Below are 19175 nucleotides of genomic sequence, written 5' to 3' on the forward strand. Positions count from 1 at the left end.
ACCGTTTATGTTCCCACCTCAACTTGCGGTAATTAACATTTGCTGTACAGATAATGAATAGTTATGTTGTTCAGTCTTGACTTTGTGCACCGCAGCAAAACAGCCAGCAGCGGAGCGTGAGCTGCACTGCGAGAAAGGCGGCGTTTCGTTAAAGTGTTTGGCTTGCTGATGCCTGACAGGGATATACTGCAGGGAAAACGGGTATTGAGAGAGCACATGCTGCTGTTTGATGTCAGTCACCTGGCTGTTAAGTCACTCAGAGGGTGGTCTTTAGAAAGCTGCAGATCAAAGATCTGCTTTAATCTGCTAATAGGAATTACGGAAATAGATAGCAGCCTACACAGGGTGCTAGCACACGGAAGGAATGGGGAGGATTGAGGGAGGCGTGATTGTCAGTTCAAACATTCCTGTGTTAAAAAGAAAATGTAAAGCATACGCACAAATGAGTCATTATGCCATCAAATTATTGGCCCTTTAAACCTAAATAAGCCTTTAGGATCATCGCTTTACACGGGGAAATTCTCTATGGTTCATTAACTTTGTATCTCCACCACAAAAAACACTCTAAAAACACTGGAAGCACGGCAGATTGGACCAATTGGAAATTACAAAGTTCTTAACTAATTTTAGAAGTATCCAGGAACGCAGTTGAAAAAACAACAAATCGACAAATCACAGTGCTGCTGGTTCTTGTGTTCTTACTGTCATGTGACAATGAGGCTTGACTAGGAAAAAAAAAGAAATAGTCTTATTATAATCATCAAACCTCTTTCTCGTCTCCCTAAAGTCAAAATTATAGATAATCAAGCAGAAGACTTGGTTTTATTTAAATTGCATGTGCGTGTGTGTGTGTGTGTGCATACTGTAACTGTAAATGCATCAGTAATGTTCCCTTCCCAAATAACAAGAGTTACATCAGTTAGATTATTTAACACACCAGTGTAGATTCCTGGTGGAATTGTTGTTGTTTTGCTGTCTCACTTTAGTGAATTAAATAAGTCCCATTTACTGAAATGACAAAACAAGCTTCCACACTTTAAATAGAAGCTGCTCAGAAGTGATTTCCAGCTTCCCTCTCTCCTCCTCTTCACTGATCTCCAGTTTGCAGTTGACATTTTGTAAGGAACCCCATATTTTACAGCTCTGGACTGTTAAGTTCAACTCCACAGTTTTTAGAGAGAAATGTGAAAGGAGCACCAACGACAACAACAAAAAAATCCTCCACAGCATTTTCAAAATCACAGTTGCTAACAGGTTTACTGGGGGAGCGGTGATATTCTAGATTGCACAGATGTACCTCATCCAGCCTAATCTGGATCAATAACACACTGCAATAGCGCCACAGATCAATATTTCCTCAGCAACTGTTGAAAAGGCTTTAAATTGAATACAGAAACCCATCGACTCCATTCGACTGAAAGAAACTGTGCCAAAGATTCAATAATGATGGTCCTGTATCACACTACCTCTGAGGAATACTTGGCATGTGCGTGGAGCCGCGATATGACGAAGATTAATAGAGCAATTTGAAATAAATCACCTTCGCGTCACCTAAGCATTCAAACTCATTTGCACTGCCTGGATAGTATAAATATAATCTCCAATAATCTCACTTCCTGTCAGTCCAGTAGAGAAATCCGGTGGCAAAGTAATATATATGTGCCCATGATATGTCTCATCACCTAATCTCAGAATCATCAGCTGCAGGAAAACAGACCCAGCTGAAAAGTGTCTGACATGATTTTCTAAGTGGATTTTATGTTGTTATTCACTTATTGAGCATGGTGTGTGCTGTGAACCAATATAATTTTGTGTGAATCATCACATAAAGTCAAAAAGCTCCAGCGCACATTGAAACATGCTGCCAACAGACCAACCAATAAACAGCCTTATGAAGGCCGTTGGGTGCAAAGTGCCCTCAGCTTCATCCTGAAACGACACGTTTGCTCCGCAAGCAGGAATGTAATGTTGCAGTCTGACTTTCCCACGTCAGCAGAGCCTCACTGTGTTTAAGCATCTCACATCTTTGACTTATTGTGTGCAGTATTTGGTGGGCAAACACCCCGAGCAGCCATCATAAGGGCTAATGCATATTTCTATGTTTTACCCTGTAGATCACTGTAGGGGGGAGAGATCACAAGAGAGGAGGTCAAGGTTGTCCCTAAATTTGCACATAATAAAAAATACATTTACTCATTCTTCTTGATGATTTCTATAATGAGTAGAAAAGTCTGTCAGCATTTGGCTCCATTGTTGGTTTTGGGAGACTGACGTGGCTGAAGGGAAATGTCCACAACTATGTATGTGTGTATCTTGACTTTTTTCTTTCTTTCTCTCTTTTTTTAATAGAATTACTGACGTACGTCAAAGACTGACTGCGTGAAACAGCAGCAGCTGGACGTGTTGATAGCACCACGGATCGAACCGCAGTTTGACCCCGGCGCCATCCAGCCGAGCGTCTGCCCGCCTGTTAACAAGCAGCAGTGGGACGCTCCCGGTGAGGAGGCTTTTCAACTAAACAGCGTACAATATCCACACAGTGTAAACTGTCACGACACAACTCCCCTCTGCACATCCTCTCTCATTTTCAGGCAGTTCGTGAAAACATAACTAGATCAATGCACACCCACTGAAGGGAATGCAAAGCTTATTATAAATTAATGCACAAGCTGTCTTTCAGAGAACAGAGATGGAGTCTACACCTGCAGGTTAAATTGACAGTATGCTTAAATGAGGCTGCTCAACTCAGGGGGAAAAAAAAAAATACATATTTGTGGACATATTTTGAGAAAAGCCTGTGCGTCCGTGTTCAGTCTTAGTTACACTGTGAGGAATGCAGGAGTTCATTCTGGGGGTTATTTGCGACTATCTCCTATCCTTTGATTGTAACATTAAAAACATCTTCAGGAATTAAAAGGATGTCTCAATAACTCTCTAAAAACTCGACAGGCCTGACAAGATGCAACAAGAAACACCACGTTTCTCCCATGTTGGTTTAGCTTCACTGACTTAAAATTTGGAATCATATCTAAAAAAAAAAATCTAAATCTTCTTTTAACATATATTAGGCTACTTATAACTAGTCTCCATCATATCGTAAAGAGCCGATAGTCTCAAATCAGCCCAGCAGAACACTTCGCTCTCAGAGTGCTGGCTTACTGAAGTTTCTAAAGTTTCTAAAAGTAGATTGGGAGGCAGAGCTCTCAGCTATCAGGATCCTCTCATGTGGAACCAGCTCCATATAAAACAGGAAGGTCGTGATTTATACCTACTGCCCTCTTAAGTGTTATCTGTGTCTGAAAGCTGCTACCTCTGATCCTGGTTCTGCAGAGGTGACTTGTTGCTATAAAGGAGGTTTTCCTTATTGGGTTTTTTTTTTTTAAATCTGTTGAACTTTCAACGAATGCTACAGAAATAAAACTGAACTGAATCATTGATGTGTACACGGCTGTAAAGATCTGGCGATTGTTGACACACCTTAGTAGAAAGAAGCTGTACTCACAGCTCTTAAAAGACAGATATTTAAACAAATAATGTTACGTATTTCAAGTTGATGTGTTTACTCCAGTAAAAAGGAGTTATAGTCACTTAATACTAACAAACAGAAGCTTGAGGTACAGTAGCTCTACGGCCAGCAGGAGACACTGCATGTAGGACGGAGAAGCAGCTTTACATCGAAATGAGTTTTTATACATACACAGATCAGAAACAAGTTCAGCCACAGTAGCAAAAACAGTGACGAAAGTCCACACTAGTACAACTATAATCACAAGCGACTGTATTTTCTGGACTATAACATCATATGACTTATATCTCCCTATAAATATACCAAGAAATACCACAGCTGCTACAGCTGAACGCTGCTGCAGTTCCACTAAAACAAAATAATCAGTGGTGTTTTTGTATCGTACACATTGAAAACCAACATAATTTAACTGGTAAATGGAAGATATTTCTACAGACAAGACAGACTTTTTGGGGGGGTTTTTTCCCCCCATTTTTATGTGGCAGGACGTCAAATGTCCCAATAAAATGAGGAAAAGCTCGCCGTTACTGAATTCTGGAGGACGGCAGCATGTAGGAAACTCACTGAGGTGATGGCAGACAGGGTCTCGATGGCCCCCGTGCTCAGCGTGATGTACGGCAGGATGTGCTCAGCAAAGCCCGCTTCACGGAGGATCCTGTTGGTGTAGTACCAGATCTACGAGAAAATAAAATCAAATTAAAAAAATTTGTAATTTTATTACCTTTCACGCTTTATGGATGCATAAACAGTGCAGCAGAAACTTTACAGCTGAAATTTTTAGATCATACAGTATTTGTTCGTTTCACTAGAAACTGAAAAAGCGTTCTTTAATGTTCAAACCCATCAAGATTTTCCCCGTCTGTGTTTTCTTTTCTTTTTTTTTCTTTTTTTTTACCTCTTTTCCCTCTCGGCTCATTGTAAGCATTATTCTCCATTTCAGAAAACAATGAGCAGTCAAAACATTTAGGCAGCTGTCAGAAATCTGCACATTTGACGTGGTGGAACAATGAGACTGTGAAATAGCTGCCGGGATATTTGCTGAAGTTATCAACACAGCCTGGAGAGTTTCACAGCAGCACAAATGTGGAGTATTATGAAATTATTAGTGTTTACAGGAATAATTCGACGGCCCTGAGAAGAGAGGGTCGGGGGGAGCAGATGAATATGATATGACAATCAGCGTGAAGACCTCTGCAGACATTTAAATCACATTCCTGTCTTCTAGGAGGAGATTTTATGTAAATTAAGCAATTTTGATATTCATGATGTATCATATGAGTCTTGTGATTTATTGCGAAGTACTGTGAGGTCCATCAGCATTTCAAATACGAAGATTTGATCATAAGATATTATTTATCTAGCTGTCTTTCCTGAGTAGCGGTTGGTACTCCTGCCTCAGTGTCAGTTCAGACTTGAGGGCCTTCCTGTTCTGGACTTTTCATGTTCTCCCTTTGAATACAGGAGTTTACTCTGGGTTCATTTCCTCCCATAAGTCTAAAAGTGACAGATTAGGTAAAATGATGAAATGAAACTCAGCTGTCAGCCAGCTGGCACCAGCGCCACGCAACCCTCACCTGGACAATGCAATATTGAAGACGGATGGAGTTTTAATTTTTTCTTACCTGTTTAACATTTTTCTAAAGGTTCAATATTGAACTTTTCGTCAGGCAAACACAAATTGACATTTTTAGTTCATTTTAAGGACGAACCTGTGTCGTATAAAGGTTACCGTGTCAATTCCAGATTGGGTTTTTACTCAGCGAAGCTCCCCGCGAAACTTAAAAGGTCTGTCGTCCATCTTTATCACTTCATTGTTGTCAGTCTGGCTTAGAAAGCACTGCGAGCAGCGATTACTTTCCTACTGCAGGAGTTTTTTTTCTTTTTTTTTTCCCTTTTCGTACCTGCAGGACTGACACAGAGAGGATAGCTCTATATAATTGGACAGCAGTCATTACCACTTGGTGGACTGCAGAGCAGCATGCGGAGGGTAAATCATCCCGTCAGCTAAGTGCAGAGGACCCAGTGACTCACAGAGACCTTCCCTCATTTCACGCACCGCGGTGCTGAACTGAGCCCTAAGCTGAGAGAAAGTCCACTTCATTGAGGGAGGAAAAAAATGATTCAATTTAGCTTTTATAATGAAATCAGGAAATATATAAAACAATATCCTGTGTGAAAATAACTCCAAAACACGACCTTAGGAAAGTGCCCGATTAAAAAAAAAGAGAGCGAGAGATCACAGATCACAGATGTTGGGGCACACCTGTGACTGCACAGACTCTGGAGAGGTGTCAGTGCAATGTGACGCGACACCTGATCCACTGAATCTCAACGCACTGAACGGTTTGACAAGAAACAGGAAATGGAAGAAAAAAAAAAATCAGGATACAACATCATCAACAGCAAAGCTGAGGGAAAACAGGCGTCTTCAGCTGAAGCAATGCAGCACTCTCACATGCTTTTCTCACAAATATCTGAGTGTGGAGGCTGGCTGATCGCATTCACAATTGTTAAAACATGCACAATCCAACTGCAAAAGAGAGGAAAATAGGCAGGAATTCTGTTTTTTAATTCTTTGCTGCCCCTGAGTGGCCAAAAGAATACCTAATATTTTAAGTTTCTTGCACTGCCTGAGGCAATATGTCCTAATTTAGGGAAACTGGCAAACATTACTCTCACTCTGGTGTGAGGAGAGAATGGTGCATAACGACCATGGCTATTTTTCTTGTTTGAATCAGTCCAGTTAAAGAGGGAGCAGTGATTATTATCTAGTCTTAGTGAGGGATGTTGTATAACTTGACCTATAGGCATTAAAATCATTACTGTATTAACTTGACAATAAGACATTTTAGTCATTATCATTGTAACATTTTTTCAGTAATCAGTTCACCTCCAGGAATAGCACAGAATAAAAAGTTTAAAAATTGAATAACAGCAGTCAATACGGTAAAAGTACAGAAATGGGGTTGCATTACTTGACATTAAAAGCTTTTTTTAAGTTTTTTTGCTGGCTTGTCAATCAAATGTGGATATAGTGGATAGTGGATAACTGTATATTATTGGAAAGTTATTAAATGATTGCCTTTCAAAATTGCCAAAATCATTGCACTGATGGAAGGATTATGTTATAGGCCATTATTACAATGCTGGTTCCTGGAACGTGAAATTTATGTTGGAACAGCGGCTCTGGCAGCGAGTCTGTTTATGGTGTACGGTGCATGAAACAGAGAGCAGCATTTCAGAGAAACTCTTAAATGAAGTGTAACGAGAGCAGCATCTCACAACGTTGAGGCCACAGAGCTGATAGCAGGCCATGATGAGGATGACGGTGAGGAGCTGCCAGCGAACAGCTGGGTTCCTCAGCAGCTGGAGCACAGACACAGCCTGGATGTTGTCCTGAGCGCGGGCCTCCATGTGGACCTCCTCCAGCTCCTGGGACACGTCTTCCTTCCCCAGAAACTTTTGGAACGCTGAAACGCACACACACAACACAACATCAACAACGCCGTTATGTCGTTACAGTGATCGTGAATTAAGCTCAGCTGTTTTGTAGTTTTTACATCGGTAAGAGAGCACATCTTTTTCTTTCATTTTTCAGCTCGAGCTTGTGTGGAAAGTTTGAAAATGCAGACAGAAGTGACTTTACGACCCGTGATAGGAAATTCACTCAACATGGAAATATATACAGTAAATTCAGTGGAGCAATAAAGCGAATGAATAGATTTAAACTGTGCTCATGGGGCATCGTGGAGATCTGAGGTGCTGCCATGGGCTGCGTCTCCTCCTGTCATGTTCTCGGGTTAACGGCTTCCTCCTCTGGGAAACATAATTCACCAACATATTAAATTCTGCTGCAGTGCAGGTGACTCTCAGATCTCTGTGCCTGCTAGGTAAAGTCACTTGAAGATGATAAATGCTCTTATACGTTCGTATATTTGCAGAGCTGCATGCAAATTAAAGGACTCTTCTTCATCTCCGTCTGGAGATAAGCAAATAGAAGTGAACAGAAATAAGCAGCATGTGGGTGACACTGACTGTCCGACATGCTGCACAACAAGTCAGTCATTATCTGGAAACTAACCTTAGTTGCAATATTGACCGTTTGTTTCTGTTTTGTTCTTTTCAGGACCAAACAGGGTGAAGATGGAGCTTATCAGCTTTAATTCACCTTCCCTTTGATCACTTGACGATTGTTTTAACGAGTGTTAAACGAATGTGAGAGAATTAAAGGCTCTAAAGAACCTTATCGCCTTGCTTTGATCCTGACCTCTGTTGAGGTGAAAGCCTGGGATTACTGGATACTCGGGGACATACAGGCTGAGGACACAGAATGAAAAAAAAAAAATAAAAAAAAATAGAAAACAAATCTCCCAAAAACAGATAGGGACTAAAAGTAGGTCATTAGTATGTGAGGGTTTAGTGGGGAGCAGTTCAGAAAACACTGGCACACCTGCCAAACTAAAGCTGGTCCAAGGTCCTCGGGACAGGATGGAGCAGGATCCGTAACGAACACGCAGACGGTGTGTCAGTGTGTGTGTGCCACTGTGTTTTCAGAGTGCTGGAGCTGCAGGACTCACAACAGGATTTTTATACTGTTTTTTTTATGATACTGATCAAAGACTTAAATGTAACAGTGAAAAACAGAAAAACCCCAGAATAATAATAATGATAAAGAAATTATCAAAACCTGAAGATCAAGGTTCTGTACCATTAAAAAAAAACCCAAAGTACTAAGAACGAGAAAACCTTATCTTACATAACGAAATATATCAAAACAGAGCAAAACTCATACAGATGTTTTATAAAAAAAAAAAAACTTGTACAAAATAAACTTTTTCTTTTACAAGCTAACTTGAACTTTCAATACAAGGCAGTTCTTGGAGATTAGTGAAAAGTTCATGTTACAAACGTGGAATGTGATCCACTGGAGAGCTGCACTGCAGAGGGCTTTGGAGTCACTGTGATAACCAGTAAGTGTGTGTCAAGATGTACTTTTCCCCTTTCTTGTATTTTTAAGAATCGTTACACAGACTGAGGATTGGTTATGAGAAGAATGTATGCCAAATCCTGTCTGTGCTGGAAGTCTCAATGACTATTAATTAGGAATAAAAAAAAAATGGAGTGTCAACCAGGGGAAAAAAAAAACTGTAAATTACTCATTTGAGACATGGTAGTATCAGATATTGTATTTACAGTTCTGGGGTTGAATTATTTCAGGTGGTAATACATGTTGAGTACCCATAAAGTGAAGGGAGAGAACAGCATGAAATAATCAACAGCTGCTCAAGTAATTGTCACTGAGAAACCACACTTGAGTCTGAATTTTATCGAGATTAGTGCGTGCAAATGCATGTTTGACTGTCTGCCCCCGCTGACAGAACATATGGAAACACGGCTCAGGCCGGGATCACGCTGGGGACACGCATGTCAGTCACACGTCTTGCTGTGTATTTGTCAGGGTGTCCGACAGCGCCACCGTCCCCATGGAGGCGCGCTACTTTATTTTCCCTGCAGGAGGACAGACGGGCTCCACACTGTGCCACTGTGAGGACCAGGCGCTCAGGTAACAAAAAAATGAAGATCGATATGTGCTGTACGCTGAATCTGCAACTCGACACAGAGCGCTGAACTCTCCCTCGTGTGTATTTACAGGTTTCTTTTCTTCCATTTATTGAATGAGAATGAATTCTCTCCTATTCGCCTCCACACTGAATAAATATCTCTGAAATCATTGTTGATGACAAAAGATGTCGTCAGCAATGATCATTTCATTTGGATTTCTTCTTTCTCTGATATAGCCAATGAGGGAAATTGACAACAGCCAAGTGGCGCCACACATCAGCGTGAACGTCTCGCTGTCAACCTGCGAGGAAAGCAATATGAGGTGAACAAAAGAGAATTTTGGAAACGCTGGAAGTATCCATACTGCACTGATGTGATGAAGTTGTCACAGACTTTAAATGCTAACCGTTTCCGATCGCAGTCTCTTCTCTCACAACCGTTCCCAGAAAAACGATGATATGAATCTGTTCACTGCCATGAGGCAGAAACATAGAGGGAAGAAAGCAAGTACAGAAGAAGAGCTTTGAGCATGTGGGTATCTAACATTTAGATGTTCGGAAATAAAGGGTTATATCTTTGATTAAAGTCAAAGTCATGTGAAATATGCAAAAAAGTCTTTTTTCACTGTGACCTGGCAACCTGGTAATTTTCACTTGACATGGTGGCTACGGGGTTAAAAGTCAGAAAGACTTATATCAATAAAACATTATTGAGAAGCGTGACTTGATAGAAAAATGGCTACTACTAAGGAGCAAGTAGATTTGTTTTAAATTCAGGAAAGAATTAAGGTGAACTGGCAAGGATAGCTTGTGATTTGGATCCAGATTAGCTGGTGATGGGAAATTTCTCGAAAGCAGATAAGACTCTGACCCGCTTCAACGGGTCGGTTTCTCATGTTGTGTTTTGCACAATGTGTTGCTTCAGCTAATCTGGCCAACATCAAAGACGCAGTAGCTCCTAAGAAGCCACATCAGACAAAAAACCGAGATGAATCAGAGGAAGCCGGTTATTCCATTGAATTGATCATATGCAACAGTGGGAGTAACTGATATTTATCTGTATTTTATACTGTTTTATCCAACTTAGAGTCACTGGCTACTGAATTGAAAACCAAAAAAAAAAAGTTTTACAACCTGAAAGACTCATCTGAGCATCACAGAGTCTAAACGAAGAGAGACTATATGACACTTATGGACAATTTAGGAGAGATTAAGTTGCTGGGAAATGCATGTTTGTGGACTGTTAGGGGTCAATGTGTGAATGTCAATGTGTCTAATGGGAGACTAAAAAGAAAACATCACCGAAAAGGCAGTAAAAACCCAAACCCAGAAGAAATCTTCTCAGTGTGAAGTCGTGCTTACCACTCCACCACCACACAGACCATTCATCTTTTGAAAACAAACTATTTCCTAACACGAGTAAAACATGCTGAAGTGAATCAACCAAGCAAATCTGAAGCAAACCAGCAATCCGACATAACATCTACAACTCTCAAATAAAGGTCTAGATTCAGTCGTACACATAAAGAGTGAGTGACCTTAACTCAGACTTCTTTAGCTGTTGTACAGCGAGAGGTGAAACAGGAGATGGGCAAGCTCAGACTGTAAATGCATCATGAGTCACGACTGAATTGATGAGCTGCAAGGGCAGGACCTCATGTGGTGCTTCCTACGTTACACTTCTACTGTTGGCGGGCTGGAAGGAGGGAGCTGCGTATTCCCTGATAAAGCCTCAGTGAGAAAAGCAAACACTGCAGCAGCAAGGCAACTATTGAATTAAGGAGATATTTTAAAACAGTGCTGAGAGCTTCTCCAATGTTTAACCTTTGTGACCTTTAAATGGAGGGCTGGACCACAGCTGACTTATGACGTGACAGGAGACAAGACAAGGCACGAGTGAACATGGTGCTCTCGTCTGGCGCTGTGGGACGATAACAGGACGCTACAGGACCAGATTTTCATGCATTGACAATTCCCCCAGCTGCAGCGCCGTGACACGAGCCAGCGGCGCGGGTCTGCCGCACTGCGCAGACTCCTGCCAGCAAAATGTTGGCTGAGTGAAGGTGGACGAGACAAAATGTGCTTTGAGCAGCCATTAGTCCCTGTTTCAAAAAGTTATTCAGAGAGTGGAGTAGACAGGAGCAGGTTCTCAGAGTTTATTGTTTGAATTAGATAAAAGTTTTGAATTCCTAAGAGAATTGCCGTTACGTGTGAATATAACATTTGTTCTTTTCCGACAGTGAGAAAAAAAAAACACAAAACGAAACACGACACTTGATTTCAATTTGTAGGAAAGACTCAAGGTTAGAAATATTCATCTGGTGAGAGGAGCAATAAACAAAGACAGATGGCAAAACAAGAAAGAGAGCTGAAAATGGCCTTGAGTTTTCAAACAATGAAGAATGGATTAATTATGAGTTCACACAATTAAAATGCATTCTGCAAACAAAGTTTCTGAGAGATATAACTTTGGATAAAGTAACAACACCGCGTGTCTTCCCTCATCCTCATTATGGAAAACACATGTGACTCTATGATAGTACACAAAATAAATACTTGAAACTAATGTCCGATAACTGTGATCAATACCTTATGAGGCTCCAGACCAGTGACTTCAAAACACATTTTCAGTTCTTCTATTCATTCCTTTTTTATAATATGTTAATTTTAATCAGAAGCTGCGTGAAGCTTCTTATCTCTGAATTATTGAGACAAAATAACAGACAGCCTTACACTGCAGTGGGTACTGTGCAGAGGCAGCAGTGACACTTTCATCAATTATCCTCAAACTAAAGCTTGACTTTAGATTTAGTTATAAGTTCATTATGCATGTCAGAGAAAGACTGTGCAGTGCATGAAAAAAAGTATTTAATTTATGTTGCACTGGAGTCATGCATGAATGAATGTTTTGTCTAAAATAGAGCTTTCTTGAACAGATCTGAAACAATGAATTAAATAACATGGATTGACTGATCCAGTCTTCAATGGCTTGATGACATGAATACCAGCCGTAGTTCTTCACTCTATACTAACACACTTGCTATGTGTAATGTAATAATATTATTAATGGAATTTCTGAAAGTACAGATTTAGACCTCTATTAATTCCATGCACAGTCTCATCACTGATGAATTAAAGACGATGAGCTGTGCCTCTTCATATTCATGCACTGCTTGAGTAGATCAGGCCCAAAGTCTAACCCCCGATGCACACTGGATGCGGTCCGGCTGCGGAACGGCTCCGCAGCTAATCCGTAGTCATTAAAATCAATGCTGTGATGCACACCGGCCGCAGTCCGGCTGCGGTCCGGCTCCGGAGCCTTTGCCAACTCCCCAGTAAGGAAAGTCACTATTGGCTGTCCTAAAAGTCGCCAGAAGTTGCTAGATGAGGTCGTTACCTAATTTGCAATTTGCATGTAATTGTAATGGACGCTGTAGGAGAGAGGAATAACGTCATGGGAGAAGCAAACTGTGAGTTAAAAAAACACCCTAAATATGTTTAGAACTACAAATGAATTTTCTTCTGTTTATTCTTGGTTTGTCAGCAAGTGAGCAGTGGCGTATTTGCGCACACGCGATTCATTTGAAGTGTGGAGGAGTGGTGTGGGTCTCCTCTCTGCTCTGACTGCAGCAGGGGGCGCTGCTGAGACTGGCCGCCTGTGAGTGCTTTGGGACGGGGGAGGGGCTCACGCAGCACCTGCAGCTCATTGAGGACAGCAGCTGCAGAACGAGACGTCCTGTCACGTCTCCAGAGCACCAGAAAAAGTCGCTAAATTTGTTGCTAGTCGCTTTTGACAAAAAAAGTCAGCAGGAGGCTTTGGAGTGCCCGGAAGGAAACGCGATGCGTTTTCCAAAATAAGTCACTTCAAAATAAAATCTGTCGTGTTTTTGCCTTAATATTCTATTTTTTTACTTCTTCTGGTAGAATACAGCACAAACAACGTGATGTAGTCATTATACGCATTAGAAGAATGAACGGGTTTTGCATTTCGTCACTGCTGAGAAGCCAAATGACACCAAAATGGCTCAAAACAGCTCTGTGACCGGAGCAGCTCCGTGTTGCCAGATTGGAAGCGTCTTTTTTGAACACGTTGGACGGGTTGATGAAATGATTATGTGTTTATGACGTGTTTTTTATCATACAAATACGGTTTTCACGTGCATTTTCATCCGAGACGGCGGTTTGGGCTGCTTTCTATTGAGTAAAACGGGTTTCAAATTGTCTACGGGGGATAACGACAGATCTGGCAACCTCCTCCGGCTTGACTGCGGAGACACCGCAGGCGGTGTGAATCTCAGTGCTGCGGTGTACCGGGCCGGAGCCGGAAAGCATCCGGTGTGCATGAGGGGTAACACATTAGTGTTTTAACCAAGTTCAGCATGTGTCATGCAATTATATCTCTGTGTCAGTTTATTGCAGTGTCCAGTTGAACGAGTCCAACGGCATTGCAGTGGCGACTCATTCTATCACTTTAGAATGAGGGATGAGGATTCGTCACTTAGCCTTTTCCTAATCATTTGTGTTTCTAAAGTCAAACCACAATCTTTATCTGGAGGTTTTTTGTATTTTCTTATATTTTAGAACTGTGTTCATGTTACTGTACAAGCAATAGTACTAAGGCTTGCTAAAATAGTGGGAAAATGTATTGTCTATACTGCAGAATATATTGTTTATTCTGAATAATTTTACCACACGTTTTGATCATCATCATACAAAGTGCTTTGTCCAATGACTTTTCATACTTTTACTAGTTTAAAGTATGAAACTACTTACTTTACTACTTGGTAAAGGTAGTACTTTTATGAAGACGTCACTGCTGTGCCTTTGTGAAATATTACTTCAGAGGAAATAAACAGGATATTCAATTTTGCAAAGAAGACAAACTAAACCTTCAGAGGAAGCCGATCTATAATATATGGACATAAAGATCAAAAAGCGCAAACCACCCCCTGAGACAAAACTGATCAAAGTGGCGTCTGACGTCATGTTCCTCTGCTTGGTTGACACATGTGGTTCCAGCTATGTCTGCTTCTTTTCATGTTACAACATTAGAGCGTTCCAGAAGATTGCATCAAAAATAGGAGCTGAAATACAAATAGTTTGAAATACCTGAATATCTCATGGTACAAGACATGGATGAACCACTATGAACAGTCTGCTGTCCCAGTTTGACAAAAATCTGAATTCCAAAGATGCTGGGACACCATAAAGAGATGTATATGTCAGAATACAGGAAGTCTGTTGGTCTCAGCCACCCCCAGCATGCAACAGCATCGAGGATCGCACTCACCACCTCAGACTCACAAAACACCTTCAGCACAGTGCTTTGGCTCATATCGTAAAGGGCTTCAGTGTTTCTAACCCTATATATACATCCCCAAATATTAAACGTCCTCCACAATGTCCAGTGGCCTCCTGAATGGAGACGGGGGACACGGTCACCCTGTTCCTCATCGAGTCGACCACCAGCTGCTTGGTCTTGGTCACTGAGCTGCAAATAGTTCTGCTCACACCAAGTCACACCAAGTTATTGCACATGAATCCCACAAAAATACTGCTTACTGCTTTAACATGAGCAATAAAGCTGCAATCTCACTCTGCCTTGCTCACTCAAGATCACATTAGAATTTGCATTATTCTATATCCATGGAACATGTTTCGCATTAGCAGCTTTAAAATCAACATTGGTTTACATTGTTACGGTGTCTGTATGTTGCTTCCAGTAGCATCAATATTTTTTGGATGCTGGGAGTAGCCTGCAGCGTCTGATCAGTATAATCAACATGAATGTAGTTACTAAGTTGTAAAAAAAAAATAGCTCTCTCTTTTTGGTCACCTTGGAATAACTCTCTCTAATGATCATTGAGCAACCTCATCCAATAAAAGCAACTTCAGCTGAATTTATTGAGCAAATCAATCAGCTTGCTGAAAACTTGATAAGAAAAAAGATCTCCTTGTTTGTTTAAGATGTATTTCTTTCATGAAATGTAGTTGATTTTCCTCTTCAACCTTTTCGCTGTGAATAAACTACTCAATTATAAGAAGTGCAAATCACTATTTCCAATGATTACTTGTGTTTTTAGGATACATTAATATATTTACTGTATCTTAGTCACTGCATTTTAATCACTTATGCAGCAAATAGGAAGAGAATTGAAAAAAATAAAACTTCCTTAGCAAAGGAAATTTTACAAGCTGTAGCTGAACTGTTAGGAGAGAAGCCAATTCTTAAGTTTTCTCTTCCTCTTAAAGCAATTTAGTTGATCTTACTTGATAGAAATATCTTAATTTAGATAAATTTTTTGTTGTTGTTGTTGCCAGACTAATCGATTGCTTGATTTTTAGAATGAGCAGCAGGCCTTTAAAACAGCCCAATCCTTTCATTTTGAAGATTCTAGTTTTTCTCTGTTTGAGAGTGGGTGAGTGGAGCTGCAAGCCTTTCTTAGAGCCGATCTGGGGGGCTCAGCAAAGAAAGGTTGGCAGCCTTCAGAACATGCTTTAAAACATAATTAACTCGGGTTTCCTACGCTTTAGATTGGTGCCAGCTTTCACAGTGTAAATACATATGCCAAGAAAAAAGAAATCAAAGTATTTGATGTCATTATCAAAACAGCCTATTAGATGAGGTCGTAATGGCTGTCCACAAGTAAATATTGAAATGGTATGATGAATTCTTGATTGGATGATCGGGACGTTCAGGACAGAAGCAAACTTTTAAAGCATGAGCTCCAAACTAAAGACCAACTTGGAGCGCATGTCGATGCGGTTGGGTTATAGACAGAGGAATATGTTATAGGGGGTAAAGGGATATTAGAATTTTCAATCAGAGGACACTTTGACTTCCAACAGCAGAAAAAAGCCCGGGCACATTAATAATAACTGCGTTCCACTTTGATGTTCGCCTATAGGACATGCTCGTTCACTGTCATGGTTTTTAATGGGATAACTGATGGAACAGAGTCTCCATTCATGTTAATATTGCCACCTGTGCTTTTCTAGCTGTGGCACGTCAGAATGACAGCTGTGAAGAATTGAAACTAATAATTGGGAGGGAGTGAAAAAAACAGGCCCCACTGGGCGGGATTAAAACCGCTGACCGGGATGGGCTGAGTTCATTAAGTTCAGTTCATCAGTATTTAATGACTGTCTTATGCTGAAAACATCCCGACAAAGGCTGTGATTGTGTGTTTCATGCTTAACAACTAAGATGAGAAGGTTGTGCATAATTCAATGAGTCAGTTTCTAAAAATACATGTGAGCTGTATGCAGCTCATGACTTTGTTGTAGTCAGTGTAGTTCTTGCATTGTAGTCTTACTGTTTTGTGTAAATGTAATCAACTATTCCCAGTGCATATAAAAGATAAATGCAAATGTAAAATGTGACAAGAGTGCTGCGACTTGAGAACAGTGTATGGATGAATCATTAAAGTCAGGAAGGAATTTCCATTTTATGCACGGCATGCTGATGAACCCTCTGAGATCAGGACACAGACACAAGGTAATCCTGTTTCCACTCCCTTCAGTCATCTTCAGTTTGTTCAAGTGTCAAAATACATGTGGCAACCCACTGAGGCATGGATGGCACTCCACTTGACCTCTGAAGGTGTGTCTGAAGTGTATGTAATCTGTAGGGTTGAGCTACCTATTTGTCCAGCACATCAATTGAGATGTGGAGAATGAAACCAAATCATTACTGGATGTGCTTTGTCTCAGGATGCTCCTCCAGGTGACCCTCCAACATCTAACATGATTGTTAGTCTTTTCATTTTTGAGTCATAATGTTGTAGCTGATCAGTGTAAGCTATATTCCAGTGGAGTAAACTCTACTTCTAGGAACCGAGACGATGGTAATTTTTCAATTGGGTCACTTGGAGGATTATCATATCATACTCAATATTCCACAATGAAATTATGTATTCATGAGAAGGCAGCAGCACCTCTTGACCCCCTCGGCAACACTGCTTTCTCTACAAATCGGTCCCTGAGGATGTGTTAGCGTGGTGTTTGCTTTACCTCGCTTTGCCGCAGCCTCGTCCCTCCTCTCCATCAGCAGGAAGCGAGGACTCTCTGGGAGGAAAGGCAGCACACACAGCTGCAGCATCGCTGGGAGCGCCAAGAAAGCGAAAAGGTAGTTCCACCTTGATTCCTGCAGTTCAAAAATCAACAAGAGAAGTATATCAAAAGCTCATAAAGAAATACTGATGCCATGCAGTGGCTGCAATGGTAGAGAGGTTTATGGTCTAAATGGCACATTTCGTTACATGTGCATTTTCTTTAAGTGTTATTGAAATGTCTTTATCGGCCCAGTGATCTCTGCTATTGCACTTCAGGCATTTTAACAAAATGCTGGCAAAATCCGAAAGAGCCATCAAAAACATCCCAAAACCTTCAGACCGAGACAGGAGGTAGATCTTGGTGTATAAAGTGCTCTTATGGAGCTAGTGGTCCATAACAATGTTATTTTCCCTGAAAACGCCTCAGAGAGTAAATATTTATCAATGTCTGGCAGATGTATGGTGGTATTAAACATGGTATTTTTCAAACTGGACCTATGAAGGGCAGGGAGTACCTGAAAAATACAGGCTGTCCACTTTCCACATAGAAATGTTTCCACAGAAATGCTTGTTTGCTGAACCATTTCCACTTTCTATTTGGTCTTGGAAAAATATTCTCCAAACAGAGTGGCTATTCCTGAACTGAACAAGATGATCTGAAAACTGGAGTAAATGTCAGCCTGTGTCAATGAACGCTTGTCAGACAGATCACTAATGGTACAGAAGGTACATCAAACACTGTGCTGAACTCTGCCAAGAACACAAATCTACTCTGAGTGCATATCAGGATTTGCCTGGATGAAAGAGGACAGGATGCAAAGCCCTCTGTAACTGCAGATCATCTATGATTGAGGATATTTGGAGAACAGGGTATTTGAAGTTTTGGAGGAAGGTGCCTTTTGGACAGAAAATGTCTGCACTCAACACAACCCTTCAGTCGTCTAATTTCAATAGAGGCATATTGCACTTTCAAACAACAAAGTCCACTTCTACAGCAGCATGCACAATGTTGTTTAAAAAGTCTTTTTTATAGTGATTATAATATGCAAAAAGTCAATCATGCATGCATATACACACACCCACAGCCAAATTAGAGTCAGACAGGTAAAGCAACCAGCATGATTTCATACAATGCATTAACAGGGAGAACATGCTAACTGAAATCTCAAAGGCCCAGAATTAAAGAGAGTGGGATCTCTGATCATTTCTCATTGATCAGTTCAGTAAACCTTTCAATGTCTTCATCAGATACAGTCAGATGAACATGTTTATATACTCACAATACGGGGGGAAAAATGATCATGAGGACCTTTTTCCACATTACTTTTGGAGATATATTTATTTTTACAAAATCATTACATTGTTCTTAATTAAATTAATGATTGTCAGCTAACATTCAGAAGAGAGCAAATGTAGCTCAGCACATTCACAGAGAGCATAAAATCATTTCTTCGAATATAAATATTTATTTACATGGCATTTTCTGAGTGATAAAGGAGGATGGTTACAGTCCAACTCGTCAGTGATCCTGTTCTCTAAATGTGGAAGGAATAACTGTAAGCATGCGGCACAAATCGGAGGTCTCACCGAGCCTGAGCGGTGCATCATCTTATCCCAGCAGGAGATGAGAACGGCTGACTAGATTATGTCTTTCACAGCCCACTCTGACCAATGAGGAACGTGTTCTGCGGGAATTCGTTGCTGTGGATTGTACTATAAATGCCTCACAGGATCGTTTTTGGGGCCCGTGTAATTTTCCGCCGACATGTATTAGGAGCTGGAGGGGCTCACTTCAAATGCAAAAGGATGAAATCTCTTCAAGCAACATGTGGAGTCAATTTCAATGTTTGACGACCCTACTTTATGCCCTTCTCACTTCTTTTCAATTTCTCATTTCCTTCAGTGCCCATTTAATCCATGTACAATATGAGACAGCTTATGTAGTACATACTGCACAAAGTAGAATTATTCCCCATTTGCTTTTTTTTCTTTTGATGCAGTGAATCACTTGTTACTGACCTGAATGATGTTTAA

The 19175-nt window shown here is 40.7% G+C and overlaps 1 protein-coding gene across 3 annotated transcripts in view; it reads right to left on the minus strand.

The window, feature by feature from the left end:
• slc2a9l2 (solute carrier family 2 member 9, like 2) overlaps positions 1-19175 on the minus strand; it is a 132821-nt gene that overhangs the window by 62880 nt on the left and 50766 nt on the right. For all 3 annotated transcript variants that reach the window (XM_030092455.1, XM_030092454.1, XM_030092456.1), the window contains 3 exons: positions 17101-17233; positions 6809-6996; positions 4091-4201 (listed from right to left, as the gene is read on the minus strand). In XM_030092455.1, the coding sequence (XP_029948315.1) occupies positions 4091-4201; positions 6809-6996; positions 17101-17233 (432 nt within the window). The remainder of the gene's footprint in view (positions 1-4090; positions 4202-6808; positions 6997-17100; positions 17234-19175) is intronic.

The sequence above is a fragment of the Salarias fasciatus genome, chromosome 5 (genome assembly GCF_902148845.1).
Source record: "Salarias fasciatus chromosome 5, fSalaFa1.1, whole genome shotgun sequence".
Taxonomy (NCBI): Eukaryota; Metazoa; Chordata; class Actinopteri; order Blenniiformes; family Blenniidae; genus Salarias; species Salarias fasciatus.